Here is a 16,198-nt window from a genome sequence, read left to right on the forward strand (position 1 = left end):
ACATTCACTTTTTTCTGTGTATTTTCCTTAAACTCTTTTATAATGTCTTTTAACAAGTCTGATATTAAAACCCATTAAATAAGAATATAGATAATGTTGAAGTGAGATTGTACAGCATGTTTAACTCTGTGTGTCACGGTATGTACACGGAGAGGCGAGGACAACAAATAGTAACATTAAAGATGTGATTTTAATAATAAGGAGCAGGTAAATCACACACACATACACCGTAGTAAAGATGATAACCGACACTGAATAAAGACAGTGGTGATGAGTATAAATAGAGTCCAGGTGAACAGACAGGTGAAGACCGGAAACAAACATGGTGGATGACGAGGTGCAAAGGATGCTGGGTAATGTAGTCCGGTGAATGAGTGTAGATCACAGGGGAAACGTTACAGTATGCTGATAGGAACTGATCTTTATTTTATGGGCTGCTCTTTCATTATTGCACTAATTTTACATTTTAATGTGTTGTCAAGAATGAGCAAGAAACAGACAGCCTCGGTTTGTCAGGGCAGATTCAGGATGTTACACAAGAAACTTTACAGGTGAGAACAGATGTGGCTTTTAACACCTGGCTGCTATTGCCTTTTTTTTTTTTTTTTTTTTACATTTTATAATGTATAATCTATTTATACACAAGTGTTTGTAGGATTATATATGGACCAATCATAAAAAATGTAATTAGTAAAATATAGAAATAAATATGTAACAGATTAGTATGATGAACAACTGCACATTGGCTGTTTATTAGTAGGCGACTTAGAAAGCACATATTCATTCCTTATCCTTTATGACCATATTCTGCATCCCATAATCCTACCTAATACCTAAACTTAACTACAACCACTACCTTTAAAGCTAATAAGCAGTAAATTAAGAGTTTGAGGCGAATGTCAAAGTTAATAGTGAATACATTCCCCATACTAAAGTGTTAAACAATTTAGGATACAAATTATTGGGTAATGTCCAGCAGTGTGCTTAATTTATTTTCTTCTGTATGTCACTATTGACACAGTCCCGTCTAAACAGTGTTGCTGTGTGTCACATCCACAGTGACAAAACTGACAATATAAATAGGGAAATGATTACTCAGCTGTTAGATGGGAAGGAACGTCGCAGAAACACTTTTGGCAGTTTTAAGTAGCTTTATATATTGAGATCTATGTTCGCTTTAACACTGTGTTAAAAGCTACTATTTTTAAACAAACCAGACAGGAAGCTTAAAAGAAGTGACACTAAATGTTTATTTCATCTCACTGATATCGGGTCTTGACATGTTTGTCAGTTGAGTTCAATACATATTTTCTTTCAGTAGTTTGTTTTGAATGACTTGTTTTCTTCCTGAAACATGGACTGTAGAAGAGAACAAAATGAAGTATTATTTGAATGTGAAAGTCTCCATTACTGTGTGCCGTGTGCTGTGCATACACACAATACAATGTGAAATATGTAAACAGTATACTCTTAGTACCATTATAAGGACATCTTTGTACTTTATACTCAAAAAGGTTCACATTACTACCTTAGAGTACCAATGTGTACCTTAATGTACAACTATACATTTTTGGGGTAAATAAGGTACAAAGATGTCCTTTTAAGGGTCCTGTCCCAGTGGCAAGCTGTTGTATTTCTTTCTTTCTTTCTTTCTTTCTTTCTTTCTTTCTTTCTTTCTTTCTTTCTTTCTTTTTTTCTTTCTTTCTTTCTTTCTGTTTTTTAATCATATATAATCATAAAGCATATAAAGCAAAACAATATGATTAAAAATAAAACCTGTCAATTACACAAGGGTTAACTGAAAAAACAAACAGGTAACACTAGACATTTCGTCCCTCCTACTTTTGAAATGATGACTACGCCCCTGCACTGAGGTCTTTTTTGAGAAACTGAAACTCACTGCAAATGCAAACACACCTCCCTCTCTCTCCCTCTTTCCCTCCCTATATATCTCGGTGTTTTCCTCAGTGTGAGCAGGCAGGAACATTACAAAGGCCAGCAATTCAACGCATCAGGATCAATTTAATTATCCATTGTAGAGACTCTTCGACTCCAAGTCCTATCCTATACAGGAAAACTTACTGGCTGAAATGATGAACAATGAACCCCAAGCTGCTTCTTCTGCGCACTATGGAGCTGGACCTGGAGATGCTAGACCTGTGGAGTGTGATGCCTGCATTGGGAGAAAACGCAAAGCCACCAATTCCTGTCTGGTGTGTCTGGCCTCCTACTGTGAAGATCATCTTAAACCTCACTATCAGTCTCAGGCTTTTAAGAAACACAAGTTAGTTGAAGCCTGTGCAGATCTCCAAGAGAAGATCTGCTCTCAGCACGACAAACTGATGGAGATCTACTGCCGTACTGACCAAAGCTTCATCTGTTACTTTTGTACGATGAAAGAACATAAAGGCCATGAAACTGTTCCAGCTGAAGATGAAAGGAATAAAAAACAGGTGAGAACTACTTTTTGTTAAACTTTTCTTGAGTACATTTATACAAAATCTAGTTCAAAACCTAAAATCAAAAATGAAAACCTTTTAAAGCAAGCAACAGTTTAATGTTTAACAGTTTGTGAATGATTTATAATTGTGTCCTAATTTAGTCTGGTGTTTGATAACGAAGGGCTGATTTACATCAGTAACATCAACTCAATAACAAACAAGTCCTTCATCAGAAAACGACTGATGGCACCTGCAGTTTCTAACTAATTAATCATCTGATTGTTAATCATAAATATAATATATTATGTTTGGTTCATGCAGTGGTCTGCCAAATCATGATCCTACTAAACAGCTACTTGAATTAGGGTACAATATTCGGCAATCAAATATTTATTTATCGATCATCAGACGATCATGTTTGAAAGCTGTTAGCTGCAGGTTTCTTCACCACCTTTTTCCATATGGATAAATTTTCTGTTCTGATCAACAAGTCTGAGCAAAATACTAAGTAGGCACCAATCAGAGGCTGCATTTTTATGATGTCATCATGTAGAACTTCTTACAAAGTATTTAACAGTATTTTAAAACCACAAAAATGCAAAAAGTATTTTGATACACAATATGAAGCCGTTTTCATCCACTCTCTCAAATACAAATTACAAAATCCTATTTTATATTTAAAATACGTATTTTAAACACATCTATCATAAATACTGCTCATCCCTAGTTAAGAAATGCATACATGTGTTTTATTTGGTCTCAGAATGAGCTAAAGGACAAGCAGATGAAATTCCAGCAGAGGATCCAGGAGAAGCAGAAGAAGGTGCAGGAACTCAAACAGACTAGGGAAAGTATCCAGGTATGAACGGAATTCCCATAAAAACCCTGTAAACAGTCACAAGATTACAAAACACCCAGAACCAGAAAGCTCTTTCTGGGAAAATGAAACTGCAAACACAAACAACTCTCCCTCTAGCTCTTTCTCTTTCTTTTTCTGGTATCACAATAACATGAAGAGTTGCGACATCTGTGTGTTTGTGCTCTAACAGACACGTTACCAAGCAGCAGTGGATGATAATGAGGAGATCTTTACTGAGCTGATCATCTCCATGAAGAAAAGGCGCTCAGAGGTGACGGAGCTGATCAGAAATCAGGAGAAAGCTGATTTGAATCAAAATCAACATTTTCGAGAGCAACTGAAGCAGGAAATTTCTGATCTTCAGAGGAGAGTCAGTGATCTGGAGCAGCTTTCACACACACCTGATCACATCCACTTTCTCCAGGTAACACTCACTGTCTAATCTACAGAGGGCGCTGTTCCTCACAAAGTTTCCCCCTCAACAATAAATGTTCCTGTCTGAGATCAGAAGTGTGTCTTTGTCCCGATATAGTCTGAGATTCATTCGTTTCTCTCGTCTATGATGTGTTTCCCCTCTGTAGAGTTTCCCGTCTCTCTGTGTTTCTCCTGAATGTGACGGCTCACCCAGCTTCACCATCAATCATCATCCCTCATTTGATGAAGTGAGGAAATCTGTTTCAAATCTGAAAAAGCGAGTCAAGAAAATCTGTCAGGAGGAATTCAAGAACATCTATCCACATGGTAAGAGACATTTACCTTCTGGAAATATTTTTTCTGAAATGCTGCCCAATGTCCAGTATCTTCTTTGAGGCTCCAAATCCAATCCTACTCCAAGTGTCTGTCTGAGGGCAATAAGGAATCAAAATTCTCACTGTTTCAACGTTATTGTTCAATCTCCATTTTGTTTCCACAGTTAGAACGTTTTTACTTTCAAAACCAGACGGCAGAGATGATTTTCTGAAAGGTGTGTGTAACACACACACACACACACACACACACACACACACACACACACACACACACAAACACATACGAAGCATGTGCCATCTTTGGAATCCAATGAATACACTGAAAGCTAATCACCTGTGGACATGTTGTTTCTTAGATTTCATTCATCTTACTCTGGATCCAAACACAGCACATAAACAACTCCTTCTATCTGAGGAGAACAGAGTCGTGAGACGTGAAAGGGCAGCCCAACGATTCTCTGATCATCCAGAGAGATTTGACTTCAAACCTCAACTGTTGTGTAAAGAGAGTGTGTGTGGGCGTGGTTACTGGGAGGTGGAGTGGAACAGGATGGGTGTGGAGATATCAGTCTCATATAAAGACATCCGCCGGAAAGGAGATGGTGATGAAAGTGTGTTTGGACGCAACAGTCAGTCCTGGAGTTTGTGGTGTTCTCCTTCCTTAGTCTCGTTTTGGCACAACAACATAAAGACTGTGCTCCCAAGTCCTGCGTCCTATAGAATAGGAGTGTATGTGGATCACAGTGCAGGAACTCTGTCCTTCTACAACGTCTCTGACACCATGAGACTCCTCCACAGAGTCCACACCACCTTCACTCAGCCGCTATACCCGGGGTTCAGTGTGTGTTATTATCATTCAGCTGTGAGATTAGGTGATAAGATGTTTGTTAAAGCACAAAAGAATGTGTAATACTCTAATGTAATACTAGAATGTGTAATACTCTAACGGTGTATGTACTTTACATTTTTGCTGAACTTGCTGTTCATGGAAACAGATCTTACTGTGTGTAAAAACACATTTGTTATCCTACATGTATCTTTCATGATATTGCTTTGGAGAAATGTTACAACCTTTTTAATTCATTACTGTGAAATATCTTATCAAGCGAAATCTGTTGATAGTAAGTGTCCAGCAATTTACTCCTGTGTGATTTAAAGGAGGGTTTAAATGAATATTCTGAATAAAAAAACAGTTAAAAACCTTTTGCATTTTAATGATGAATGATTATATAAGTAAGCCAGCAATTATACACCTTCTTTCCACACCAGCTTTCTACTTGAAATGGAGCAAAACCAATTTAGTCACGTTATTAGACAATAAAATAATCATAATGCAATATGAAATGAAAGCATTTACAACTACAACCCGAATATACCACACACAAAATCAGCCACACTCAAATTAACCCCGTGTCCCAAAAGCTTTTCTTCAAAACTTCTATATGAGTAATTGATTAATATACAGTGCCTGTGAAAGGTCCAGAAAGCTACAAAGAGTGTAAGCGGTGGAGCCAATGCTAGCTTCTGCAAAGAGAAGAGAAGAGCGGTAGGAATGCAGGGAGTGTGGCTCAGAGACGCAGCGTTTCGTTCCCTCAGGGAACTAGGGCTACATATGTAACCTAGGGAGGTCCCTTTTCAGGGACACAATGCTTTGAGAACAAGAGTCCAATCATGCCGCACTGAACAGTCCCTGCCTAGTGTGAAAGAGCACAGCCAGAGCTCAGAACAGAGGAGCCGGGACTGGCTCTAAGGTCAAGATTATAGAACCTGAAGGTAGAGCGGGGTGGACCAGCTTGCAGCGTTGCAGATGTCCTGGAGTGGGACTCTAGTGGACCCGGCCGTAGAGGCTGCCACAGCCACCGCCTCCAAATCTTCGGGCAGGGGTGAACCAAGGTGCCCCCTGCCTGGAAGAGAAGATCCCTCCTGTGAGGAATCTCCCGAGGAGGTTCCTTGAGGAGGGACACTAGGTCCATGAACCATGGTCTGACCGTCCATCAAGGTGCAACCACGAGGAGACGGAATCCACCCCAGCAAACTCTCTCCAGAACTTCCAGGAGCAGCGTGATGGGGAAAGGCGTACAGGCATAGCCTTGGCCACATCTGTACCATGGCGTCCAACCCCAAAAAGGCTGGGTGAGCAAGGGAGAACCACAGGGGACACAAACAGATCCACCTGTGCTCTGTAAAACCTCGCCATATCTGCTTCACCACCTCTAACCCTAACCTTAAACCCTAACCCTAACCCTAACCCTCAGCCCTTGCCTCGAGAGGGCGTCGGAATTTAATTAATTCAATTGAAATTATATAGCGCTTTTAACATTGACCCAAAGCAGATTTACAGAAATAAACAGATTACAAATATACATCTCAGCCTCATAAATAAGAAATTAATTACGTTAACATTTAAAGAGTGAGTCGGTGGTGACAACGGCAATGAAAAACTCTCTGAAATGGTAAGAGTAAAAAACTTGAGGGGAACCGCACTTAAAAAGGGAACCATCCTCATCCTCATTCTCAGCACTAAATGTCCATTCATTACAGTTCCATCACTGTTGAAGTTATCAACTGTTCACTGATGGACACTTGTTCATAATCACTGCAGCCATAAGCCATTGTAGCAGTTTATATACGTTTATAACGTTAATAAATGTTGTATGCATTTATTACAGTCCAGATCGATCTCCTAGATCAGCTTTAACCCCTCTGTTGTGGCTCAATGCAGCCCAGAAGTGGGAAGTAAATACTTCATTCCTGTACTTCAGTAGATTTTTCTGATATCAGTATTTTACTTCATTATTTATTCTTCTGATAACTTTTTACTTTCACTCAGTACATTTTTACACAAACATCTGTACTTTCTACTTCTTACATTTTGAAAACAGACTCGTTACTTTAGTTTTAATCTATTTGTTGAAATGCCAATATTATTCTTCTCACTGCTCCGTTTTCAGCAGATCAACCTGTTTCTTGTCATTGTGCAGCTTTTTTAATCCACTGGTGCATCATTTCCTCTCACACACCACAGACGTAGACTAGTTTCTGAAGCTCACAATGAGCAGGCAGAAGGCAGTAAGAAGTCTGGGGTTAACGTGGATGAGACAGAGGGAGTCATTGATGAGAACATGAGTGAGAACAGAGACATTCCTGATCAAGTGATCATCATCATCTTTTCTCGGCTGGTGTTTTATATGGTGGATCTTCAGTCTGGATACATTCATTAGAGAACAACATTAGAAATTATTTTATATTAATATATTAATATGATGTGAGGTTCAGTTTCCAGCGTGACACTAAAACAGGTAGTAATAACCACTACTTTTTACTGAAGAACATGTCGGAGCCCAAACTTCTTTACCTTAGCTTGAGTGAAAAAGTGCAGTCAGAACTTTAGCTTTTACCAGAGTCTTTTATATCATGAGTATCTGCACTTTTACTGAGTGAAGGATGTGTGGACTTTTCCATCTCTGCCCATAACCACATTTCCTGTCACATGATTCGACACACCCTGAAGTTTTTTTATGAGTAAACGAAACTGCAAATGCAAGCTCCTCCCTTTCTCTTTCAACCCTCTCTCTCTCTCTCTCTCTCTCTCTCTCTCTGTCTCTTTCTCTCTTTTTCAGTGCGTGCAGGCAGAAACATACTGTATTATTTGAAAACATCAGGATCAGTTTAATTGTTTTGAGAGATTTTCACTCCAAGAAAAACTTTGATGGCTAAAATGATGAATACTGAACCCCAAAATGCTTCTTCTGCTGACTGTGGACCTGGACCTGGAGATGCTGGACCTGGAGATGTCGAGTGTGATTTCTGTATTGGGAGAAAACGCAAGGCCACCAATTCCTGTCTGGTGTGTCTGGCCTCCTACTGTGAAGATCATCTTAAACCTCACTATCAGTCTGAGACCTTTAAGAGGCACAAGTTAGTTGAAGCCTGTGTAGATCTCCAAGAGAAGATCTGCTGTCAGCATGGCAAACTGATCGAGCTCTACTGTCATACTGACCAAAGCTTCATCTGTTACTTGTGTATGATGAAGGATCATAAAGGCCACAAAACTGTTCTGACTGAAGATGAAAGGAATAAAAAACAGGTGAGAAATTTATCTTTGTTTTCTGCCAAGTTTCTATGTGAATATCATTTACTGTGATATTATTTTTGTGTTAGAAATTGAAGGGTTGTTGGTACAGAAGAGTGAATATTGTGTTAATATTTATAATATGTATAATAAAATTGACGTCGGTGGTAATTGTGTTCAGCCTGAGAAAATGAATAGTATGAGTGTAAGTCTTTGTAAAGCCCAGTTGTGGAAACTTTGTGTGGCCGGGAGGCTTCACCTGCACCTAATGATTTGACATGATGCTTCCAACTAAACTGACAAGTGACAAGAAAAGACACAATTACCACCAAAGTCATTTTTATTATACATAGATTTAGTTAGTTGGTGAATGGAAACTTACCGATCATTGGACGAGACACCTGTCATTCACCTGTATATCTTAAATGACAGGTGTCTCGTCCAATGATCTGTAAGTTTCCATTCACAAACTATACCTCCCTTTTCCGGTTTGTCTTACTCATTAAACACTCATCAAACACATTAACAAATCCAAAAACACAATGACAATTCAAACAACTGGAAAAGGTAGGTATCGTTTGTGAATTGAAACTTACAAATCATTGGACGAGACACCTGTCATTCAAAAATATACAGGAAGTTCAACAGTCTTATTTTTTTCTTTTTTTTCTTTCTTTCTTTTTTTTTAAAGTAATTAACCATATACAAACAACATGGCAATAACAAGTACAATTTACATTACAATACACAGAACAGGTGCATGAAAATACAAATATATACACATATTTACGGGAAAGAGTGAAAAAATAGATAAATAAATACAATTTATAATAATAATAATAATACAATTAAAGTAAAAAAAGTTAAAACAGGGCTATGGTTTATTCTGTAAATCATATTTTTCTATAAAGGACAAAAGATTCATTGCATTTTTGTTTTTAATCACTTTAAGGGCTTTTGTGAAAGAAAATATAAAATGCATTTGGTTTTGCATTTGTTATTTTGGTTTCGGATTTGTTAATGTGTTTTGCACTTCTCGGCCACTGTATAGTAGGCCCCGAAACCTCACCTGCTCCTATATAAGGGGGTCACGTGATTAGCACGCCCTACACGCTAATTAATTAAAGAAGCCATCGTACTACAATCGCCAGTGAAAAAGAAAGATGTAAATTAATGGTAAGTCCATAAGGAAGAAATATGAAGGACTGAGGGACTTGCCCAAGCCCACATTTATATTTACAGCATTTAGCAGACACCCGTATCCAGAGCGACGTACAAAAGTGCTTTGAGTCTCTAGCAACAAATCAATCCACCAACGCTGGTTCAGTAGGTTAAAGCGCTAGTTTAAAAGGTGGGACTTCACCCATCATTTGAAGACGGACAATTAGTATATGTATAAGAGCGTGTACTGTGTACTGAATAAAGAAATTATAATTAATTACTCCCAGACACCATTTTCAAACAAATCCAGACCTCATAATGAGTGCAGAATTGAATTCACACTGCGATTGTAATTAACCATGATGGTTCTCTGTCATGTTCTTTCTTGCGCTTTTATTCGGGTTTTGCTATTGAAAGCTATCAGCCACCTGCTCCCAAGCCTTTGGTTTTGACTTGCAGTAAAGCCTTGATGGACTCACAAATCAATTCATTTTTATCTGTAGAGCGCGTTTAACAGCGCACGCGGTCTCAAAGCAGCTTTAGAGAGATAAAGCGGTTATAAAGTTATATAAAAGCATGTATGATCTTAGTGCCTATAAGTTTGTCCTTAGTGAGTGTATCAGTGGTGACTGTGGTGAAGGAAAAACTCCCTGAGATAGCATGAGGTAGGAACCTTGAGAGGAACCAGACCTTTAGAGGGAACCTCATCCTCATCTTCAACACTGAATGTCTATTCATTATAGCTCCATCCACTTCCAGCGAAAATCTGTAGAGCAAGTGTGAACCACACCTTTTTATTTGCAGATAACACTGACACACTGAACTGTTAATACAAACATGCATCATTCTGTTTTATTTGGTCACAGAATGAGATCGAGGACAAGCAGATACAATTCCAGGAGAGGATCCAGGAGAAGCAGAAGAAGGTGAAGGACCTGAAACAAACTGTGGAAACTATCAAGGTGTGAAAAGTAATTCAAATGAAACCCCTGAAAATACACACACACACACACACACACACACACACTGTCTTTCACTGATACAGTATCAGAGTTAGACGAAGACTTGCTTTTTAAATAACAAAATGTTTTGTATGTGCTGTAACAGAAGCGTTCACAGGAAGCAGTAGATGATACTGAGAAGATCTTTACTGAGATAATCAGTTCCATAGAGAAAAAGCGCTCGGACGTGACGGAGCTGATCAGAGCTCGGGAAAAAGCTGAACTGAGTCGAGCAGAACAACCCCTGAAGCAACTGGAGCAGGAGATCGCTGATCTTCAGACGAGAATCAGTGAGCTGGAGCAGCTTTCACACACACCTGATCACTTCCACTTTCTCCAGGTAACACTCACTGTCTGATCTACAAGCTCCTAAAAGCTCATTACAGCATCACAAGTGTGTCTTTGGTCCGATTCAGTCTGAGATTCATTCGTTTCTCTCCTACACTTTTCTCCTTCTCTATGATCTGTAGAGATTTCCGTTTCTTTGTGTTTCTCCTGGATCTGGCAACTCACCCAGCTTCACCGTCAACCAACAACTTTCATTTGATGGTGTGAAGACATCTGTCTTGAATCTAAAAAAACGAGTCTTGGAACTCTGTTGTGAGGAATTCAACAAAATCCTTCCACATGGTAAGAGAACTTTTTCTGCTGGAAGCTTTTTCTCGGGAGCAAAGAGAGACTGCATTAATAAATTCCTGTAACAAGAATATGAAGTAAGCAGGATAAAGACTAACTTTACACCAATACATTAACACTGACCTTGTAAATGACCAGCATTTGCATGAGGAGCATCAGAAACTTCTCAGAGCTTCACCTGGGCAAAGGGATTGTTGTCATATGGTAAAATTTGCGCTGTCAGATATCTTGCCTGAGGTCCAACTGTGTCCAAGTGTCTGTCTGAGAACAATAATGAATCAAAACTCTCATCATTCTCCATTTTGTCTGTGTCTCCACAGCTACAGCAATTCAGATGATGTTATGCTCAAAACCACAAGGCAGAGATGTTTTTCTGAAGCGTAGGTGTAACACACACACACACACACACACAGGCCTATTTTACACAATGATGTGCAATTTTTATGGCCACAGTTCCAAAAAAAGTTTTGGATTATGAGTTATGGTTTATGAGAATTGGCGAATCTCATAAACTCATATTTTATTCACAATACAAACAAAAAATATATCAAATGCTGAAAATGAGGAGATGTACCGATTTAAGTTAAACAATAAGATCGTTTGAAATTGAATGGCTGCAACACGTCTTTAAATTGTATGGGGACAACAAGAGTCTGGAAAAAAATGTGTTATTCAAATGAAATAGTTAAAGAAACATTTTGCTATTTTATTAAATAGAAGGCCCCCTGGTGGTCTAGTGGTTAGGATGCGGCGCTCTCACCGCTGTGGCCCGGGTTCAATCCCCGGTCAGGGAACCAACCCCAGCCACTCTTAGTGCCGGTCCCAACCCCGGATAAATGGGGAGGGTTGTGATAGGAAGCGCATCCAGCGTAAAAACGTGCCAAATCAAACATGCGGATCATGAATACGGATGATCTGCTGTGGCGCCCCCTAATGGGAGAAGCCGAAAGAAAGTTTTTTAGTGTATCTTAAAAGGCAGAGTCTCTGCAAAATGAAGATGTGAAATTGTGGAACAATTTCAGAATAATGTTTCTCTACATCAAATTGCAAAACAATTACCTCTCATTATTTACGCTACAAATTATCATCAAATGTTTCAAATATCTGGAGCAAAAGGGATCAAAGTGTTGATCAGTGATTGCACCAGTGATAATTCTGTAATGGAAATCACGGAGCCCATTAAGACCTCCGGAAATCATTTTCTGTGAAGAGTTTTCCATTTTATCCACAAATGCAGGTTAAATCTCTATCATGCGAAGAAGAAGAAGGCATGCGTGAACATGATTCAGAAACACCACCATCATCTCTGATCCAAAGCTCATTTCAAATGTATTAAGGGAAAGTGGAAAACTGTTCAGTATTCTCTTTGGAAATTTACAGTGTAAGTCGTATATCAAAGAGTTTGGACACCCCAATAAGTGGTGTGATTCTATCTATGTGCAAAGCTGCTAGGAACTCACCCCAAACGATTGAAAGACGCTAATTCAGCAAAAGCCGGTTCTAGAAATTGTGAATGGGTGTGTGCAATTTGGAATCCACAAGATGACTTGTACGGGGATTGAATACATTGAAAGCTACTCTTGCGATTAATCAACTGTGGACATTTTGTTGTTTTGTTTCAGATTCAATTCATCTAACTCTGGATCCCAACAGGGCACATCATCAGATCCTTCTATCTGAGGAGAACAGAGTCGCAACACATGGAAAGGCAAAACAACGATACTCTGATCATCCAGAGAAATTTGACTTCAAGTCTCAGGTGTTGTGTAAAGAGAGTGTGTGTGGGCGTGGTTACTGGGAGGTGGAGTGGAGCGGGGTGGGTGTGGAGATATCAGTCTCATATAAAGACATCCGCCGGAAAGGAGACGGTGATGAAAGTTTGTTTGGACGCAACAGTCAGTCCTGGAGTTTGTTGTGTTCTCCTTCCTCAGTCTCGTTTTGGCATAACAACAAAAATACTGTGCTCCCAAGTCCTGTGTCCCATAGAATAGGAGTGTATGTGGATCACAGTGCAGGAACTCTGTCCTTCTACAACGTCTCTGACCCCATGAGTCTCCTCCACAGAGTCCAAACCACCTTCACTCAGCCGCTATACCCAGGGTTTAGTGTGTGTAATTTTTATTCAGCTGTGAGATTATGTGATTGTTAGTTGAAGTATCGAAAGTTTAACTGTAAATCGAATTCTTGCAGAACTTGCTGTTGATGGAAACGGCCCGTGTGAAACACATTTTTTAATATATTTGGGTTTTTTTTGCATGATATTTTTTTGATAAATGTTGCTAACTGTATAATTACTTATAAATATCTTATTAAAAGAAATGTGTTGATAGTAAGTTTTAGGCAATTTACTCCTGTATGGTTTAAATAAAGGTTTAAATTCAAAATAAAAATGTAAAAGTTAAAAAAACATGAAAATTTTTTTGCTTAATGATTTTATATTTACTTATACTTTCCACACTTTCCATAAGTGTTTAAACCAGTGATTTATTCCTAATTTCACTGTGGCACAAATGGTGGAGAACTTGCAATGCAGGAAAAATATTTTTCACACTAAACTTCAGAACTTCTATATGAGTAACTGCTTAATATACAGTGCAAATATATATATATATATATATATAGATATATATATATATATATATATATATATATATATATATATATATATATATATATATATATATATATATACAGGAGTGCAGAATTATTAGGCAAATGAGTATTTTGACCACATCATCCTCGTTATGCATGTTGTCTTACTCCAAGCTGTATAGGCTGGAAAGCCTACTACCAATTAAGCATATTAGGTGATGTGCATCTCTGTAATGAGAAGGGTGTGGTCTAATGACATCAACACCCTATATCAGGTGTGCATAATTATTAGGCAACTTCCTTTCCTTTGGCAAATGGGTCAAAAGAAGGACTTGACAGGCTCAGAAAAGTCAAAAATAGTGAGATATATTGCAGAGGGATGCAGCAGTCTTAAAATAGCCAAGCTTCTGAAGCGTGATCATCGAACAATCAAGCGTTTCATTCAAAATAGTCAACAGGGTCGCAAGAAGCGTGTGGAAAACCAAGGCGCAAAATAACTGCCCGTGAACTGAGAAAAGTCAAGCGTGCAGCTGCCAAGATGCCACTTGCCACCAGTTTGGCCATATTTCAGAGCTGCAACATCACTGAGTGCCCAAAAGCACAAGGTGTGCAATACTCAGAGACATGGCCAAGGTAAGAAAGGCAGAAAGTCGACCACCACTGAACAAGACACACAAGCTGAAACGTCAAGACTGGGCCAAGAAATATCTCAAGACTGATTTTTCTAAGGTTTTATGGACTGATGAAATGAGAGTGAGTCTTGATGGGCCAGATGGATGGGCCCGTGGCTGGATTGGTAAAGGGCAGAGAGCTCCAGTCCGACTCAGGCGCCAGCAAGGTGGAGGTGGAGTACTGGTTTGGGCTGGTATCATCAAAGATGAGCTTGTGGGGCCTTTTCGGGTTGAGGATGGAGTCAAGCTGAACTCCCAGTCCTACTGCCAGTTTCTGGAAGACACCTTCTTCAAGCAGTGGTACAGGAAGAAGTCTGCATCCTTCAAGAAAAACATGATTTTCATGCAGGACAATGCTCCATCACACACGTCCAAGTACTCCACAGCGTGGCTGGCAAGAAAGGGTATAAAAGAAGAAAATCTAATGATATGGCCTCCTTGTTCACCTGATCTGAACCCCATTGAGAACCTGTGGTCCATCATCAAATGTGCGATTTACAAGGAGGAAAACAGTACACCTCTCTGAACAGTGTCTGGGAGGCTGTGGTTGCTGCTGCACGCAATGTTGATGGTGAACAGATCAAAACACTGACAGAATCCATGGATGGCAGGCTTTTGAGTGTCCTTGCAAAGAAAGGTGGCTATATTGGTCACTGATTTGTTTTTGTTTGGTTTTTGAATGTCAGAAATGTATATTTGTGAATGTTGAGATGTTATATTGGTTTCACTGGTAAAAATAAATAATTGAAATGGGTATAAATTTGTTTTTTGTTAAGTTGCCTAATAATTATGCACAGTAATAGTCACCTGCACACACAGATATCCCCCTAAAATAGCTAAAACTAAAAACTACTTCCAAAAATATTCAGCTTTGATATTAATGAGTTTTTTGTGTTCATTGAGAACATGGTTGTTGTTCAAATTAAATCCTCAAATAAAATTAATCCTCAAAAATACAACTTGCCTAATAATTCTGCACTCCCTGTAGTGTTGTGCTAGTTACTAAAAAATAGTAACTAGTTACAGTTACTTGTTACTTATTCAAAAAATAACAAAATTACTTTGTTGATTATTTTCACCAAAAAGTAATGCGTTACTGTTAAAAGTTACTTTTTAGTTACTTTTTTGAAGAACTTTCTTTACTTTTCCCATTAATGCCCTTTTATGCGTTATGATCTACACAAACACAAAACTGACTTAAACACAAAGTAATGTTTAAACACTGTTTTATTAAAGTCAGAGCAGCACAAACTGAATATATCACAAGGATTTCTGAAATAAAGAACAAAACAAGCTGAATAATAGATTCACAATCAAAAACGAGTGGCTTCTGCATCATAAAAGCTTTTGTGTTAAGCTCTTTAAAATGTTCCTTTCACAGCTGAAATATGAAAACTATCAACAATGTAGAACAGAACTTAGCTTCTAACTTCTAGCTCCTCAGGCATGGAGTTCCTGGAGGAGCTTCAACAGATTGGAGTTGCTGTTTATCACAGTAGATATGAGCTTCGAACCAGAAAGACACAACTTACATTTGACTAAAAAGTTTTTGTCTTTATGATCAACTAAAGTGAAATAATGAGCATATTTCCACTTTGAGAAACTCGTCTTGCTCTCGCCTCGACTCGCCATTACTGCCCCACAGACTTGAATAAACGGAGACAAAGCCCCCTCTGCCCCTTCAGGTGAATCAGCTTACTCATTTTAATTCAGGGTCTTTTTCCTTCCAATAGAAAATCCTTGATAATTTTATCATATTTCTTGATGATGTAAACTAATTAATAAAAAATTTTAATTTACTTAATTTGATTTAATCAATTTAATTGAATGTGACAATTTATTAGATTACTAATCAATCAATATTAATTAAGTAACAACTACAATATCTATAATATTAACGAATTAAACTAAGGAGCCATCATATTTTGGATCTTCTATGAGTAAAGGATGATGCATGTGATGGACATACAAAATGAATATGCATGTCCACCACAAACATGAAGATGAAGCATCTTC

General features: G+C 38.4%; 2 protein-coding genes and 1 long non-coding RNA gene across 3 annotated transcripts; 2 read left to right on the top strand and 1 right to left on the bottom strand.

The window, feature by feature from the left end:
* The first annotated feature begins 466 nt into the window (after positions 1–466).
* Positions 467–5,242, top strand: LOC124394219 (tripartite motif-containing protein 16-like). Its single transcript, XM_046862354.1, has 7 exons — positions 467–551; positions 1,969–2,453; positions 3,205–3,300; positions 3,491–3,724; positions 3,882–4,041; positions 4,214–4,264; positions 4,406–5,242. The coding sequence occupies exons 2-7, from the start codon at positions 2,091–2,093 to the stop codon at positions 4,957–4,959; spliced, it is 1,458 nt and encodes a 485-aa protein (XP_046718310.1). The 5' UTR covers positions 467–551; positions 1,969–2,090; the 3' UTR covers positions 4,960–5,242.
* Positions 3,904–4,464, bottom strand: LOC124394243. The gene is made up of 3 exons (XR_006927460.1): positions 4,384–4,464; positions 4,057–4,142; positions 3,904–3,983 (listed from the first exon to the last, which is right to left on the bottom strand). It is a non-coding gene; the product is annotated as an uncharacterized LOC124394243 (long non-coding RNA).
* Positions 5,243–7,620: 2,378 nt separating the features above from the next.
* On the top strand, positions 7,621–13,446 carry LOC124394220 (tripartite motif-containing protein 16-like). The gene is made up of 6 exons (XM_046862356.1): positions 7,621–8,136; positions 10,149–10,244; positions 10,390–10,623; positions 10,754–10,913; positions 11,240–11,299; positions 12,542–13,446. The coding sequence occupies exons 1-6, from the start codon at positions 7,759–7,761 to the stop codon at positions 13,066–13,068; spliced, it is 1,455 nt and encodes a 484-aa protein (XP_046718312.1). The 5' UTR covers positions 7,621–7,758; the 3' UTR covers positions 13,069–13,446.
* The last annotated feature ends 2,752 nt before the right edge of the window (positions 13,447–16,198 follow it).

This window comes from Silurus meridionalis, chromosome 12 (assembly GCF_014805685.1).
Source record: "Silurus meridionalis isolate SWU-2019-XX chromosome 12, ASM1480568v1, whole genome shotgun sequence".
Taxonomy (NCBI): domain Eukaryota; kingdom Metazoa; phylum Chordata; class Actinopteri; order Siluriformes; family Siluridae; genus Silurus; species Silurus meridionalis.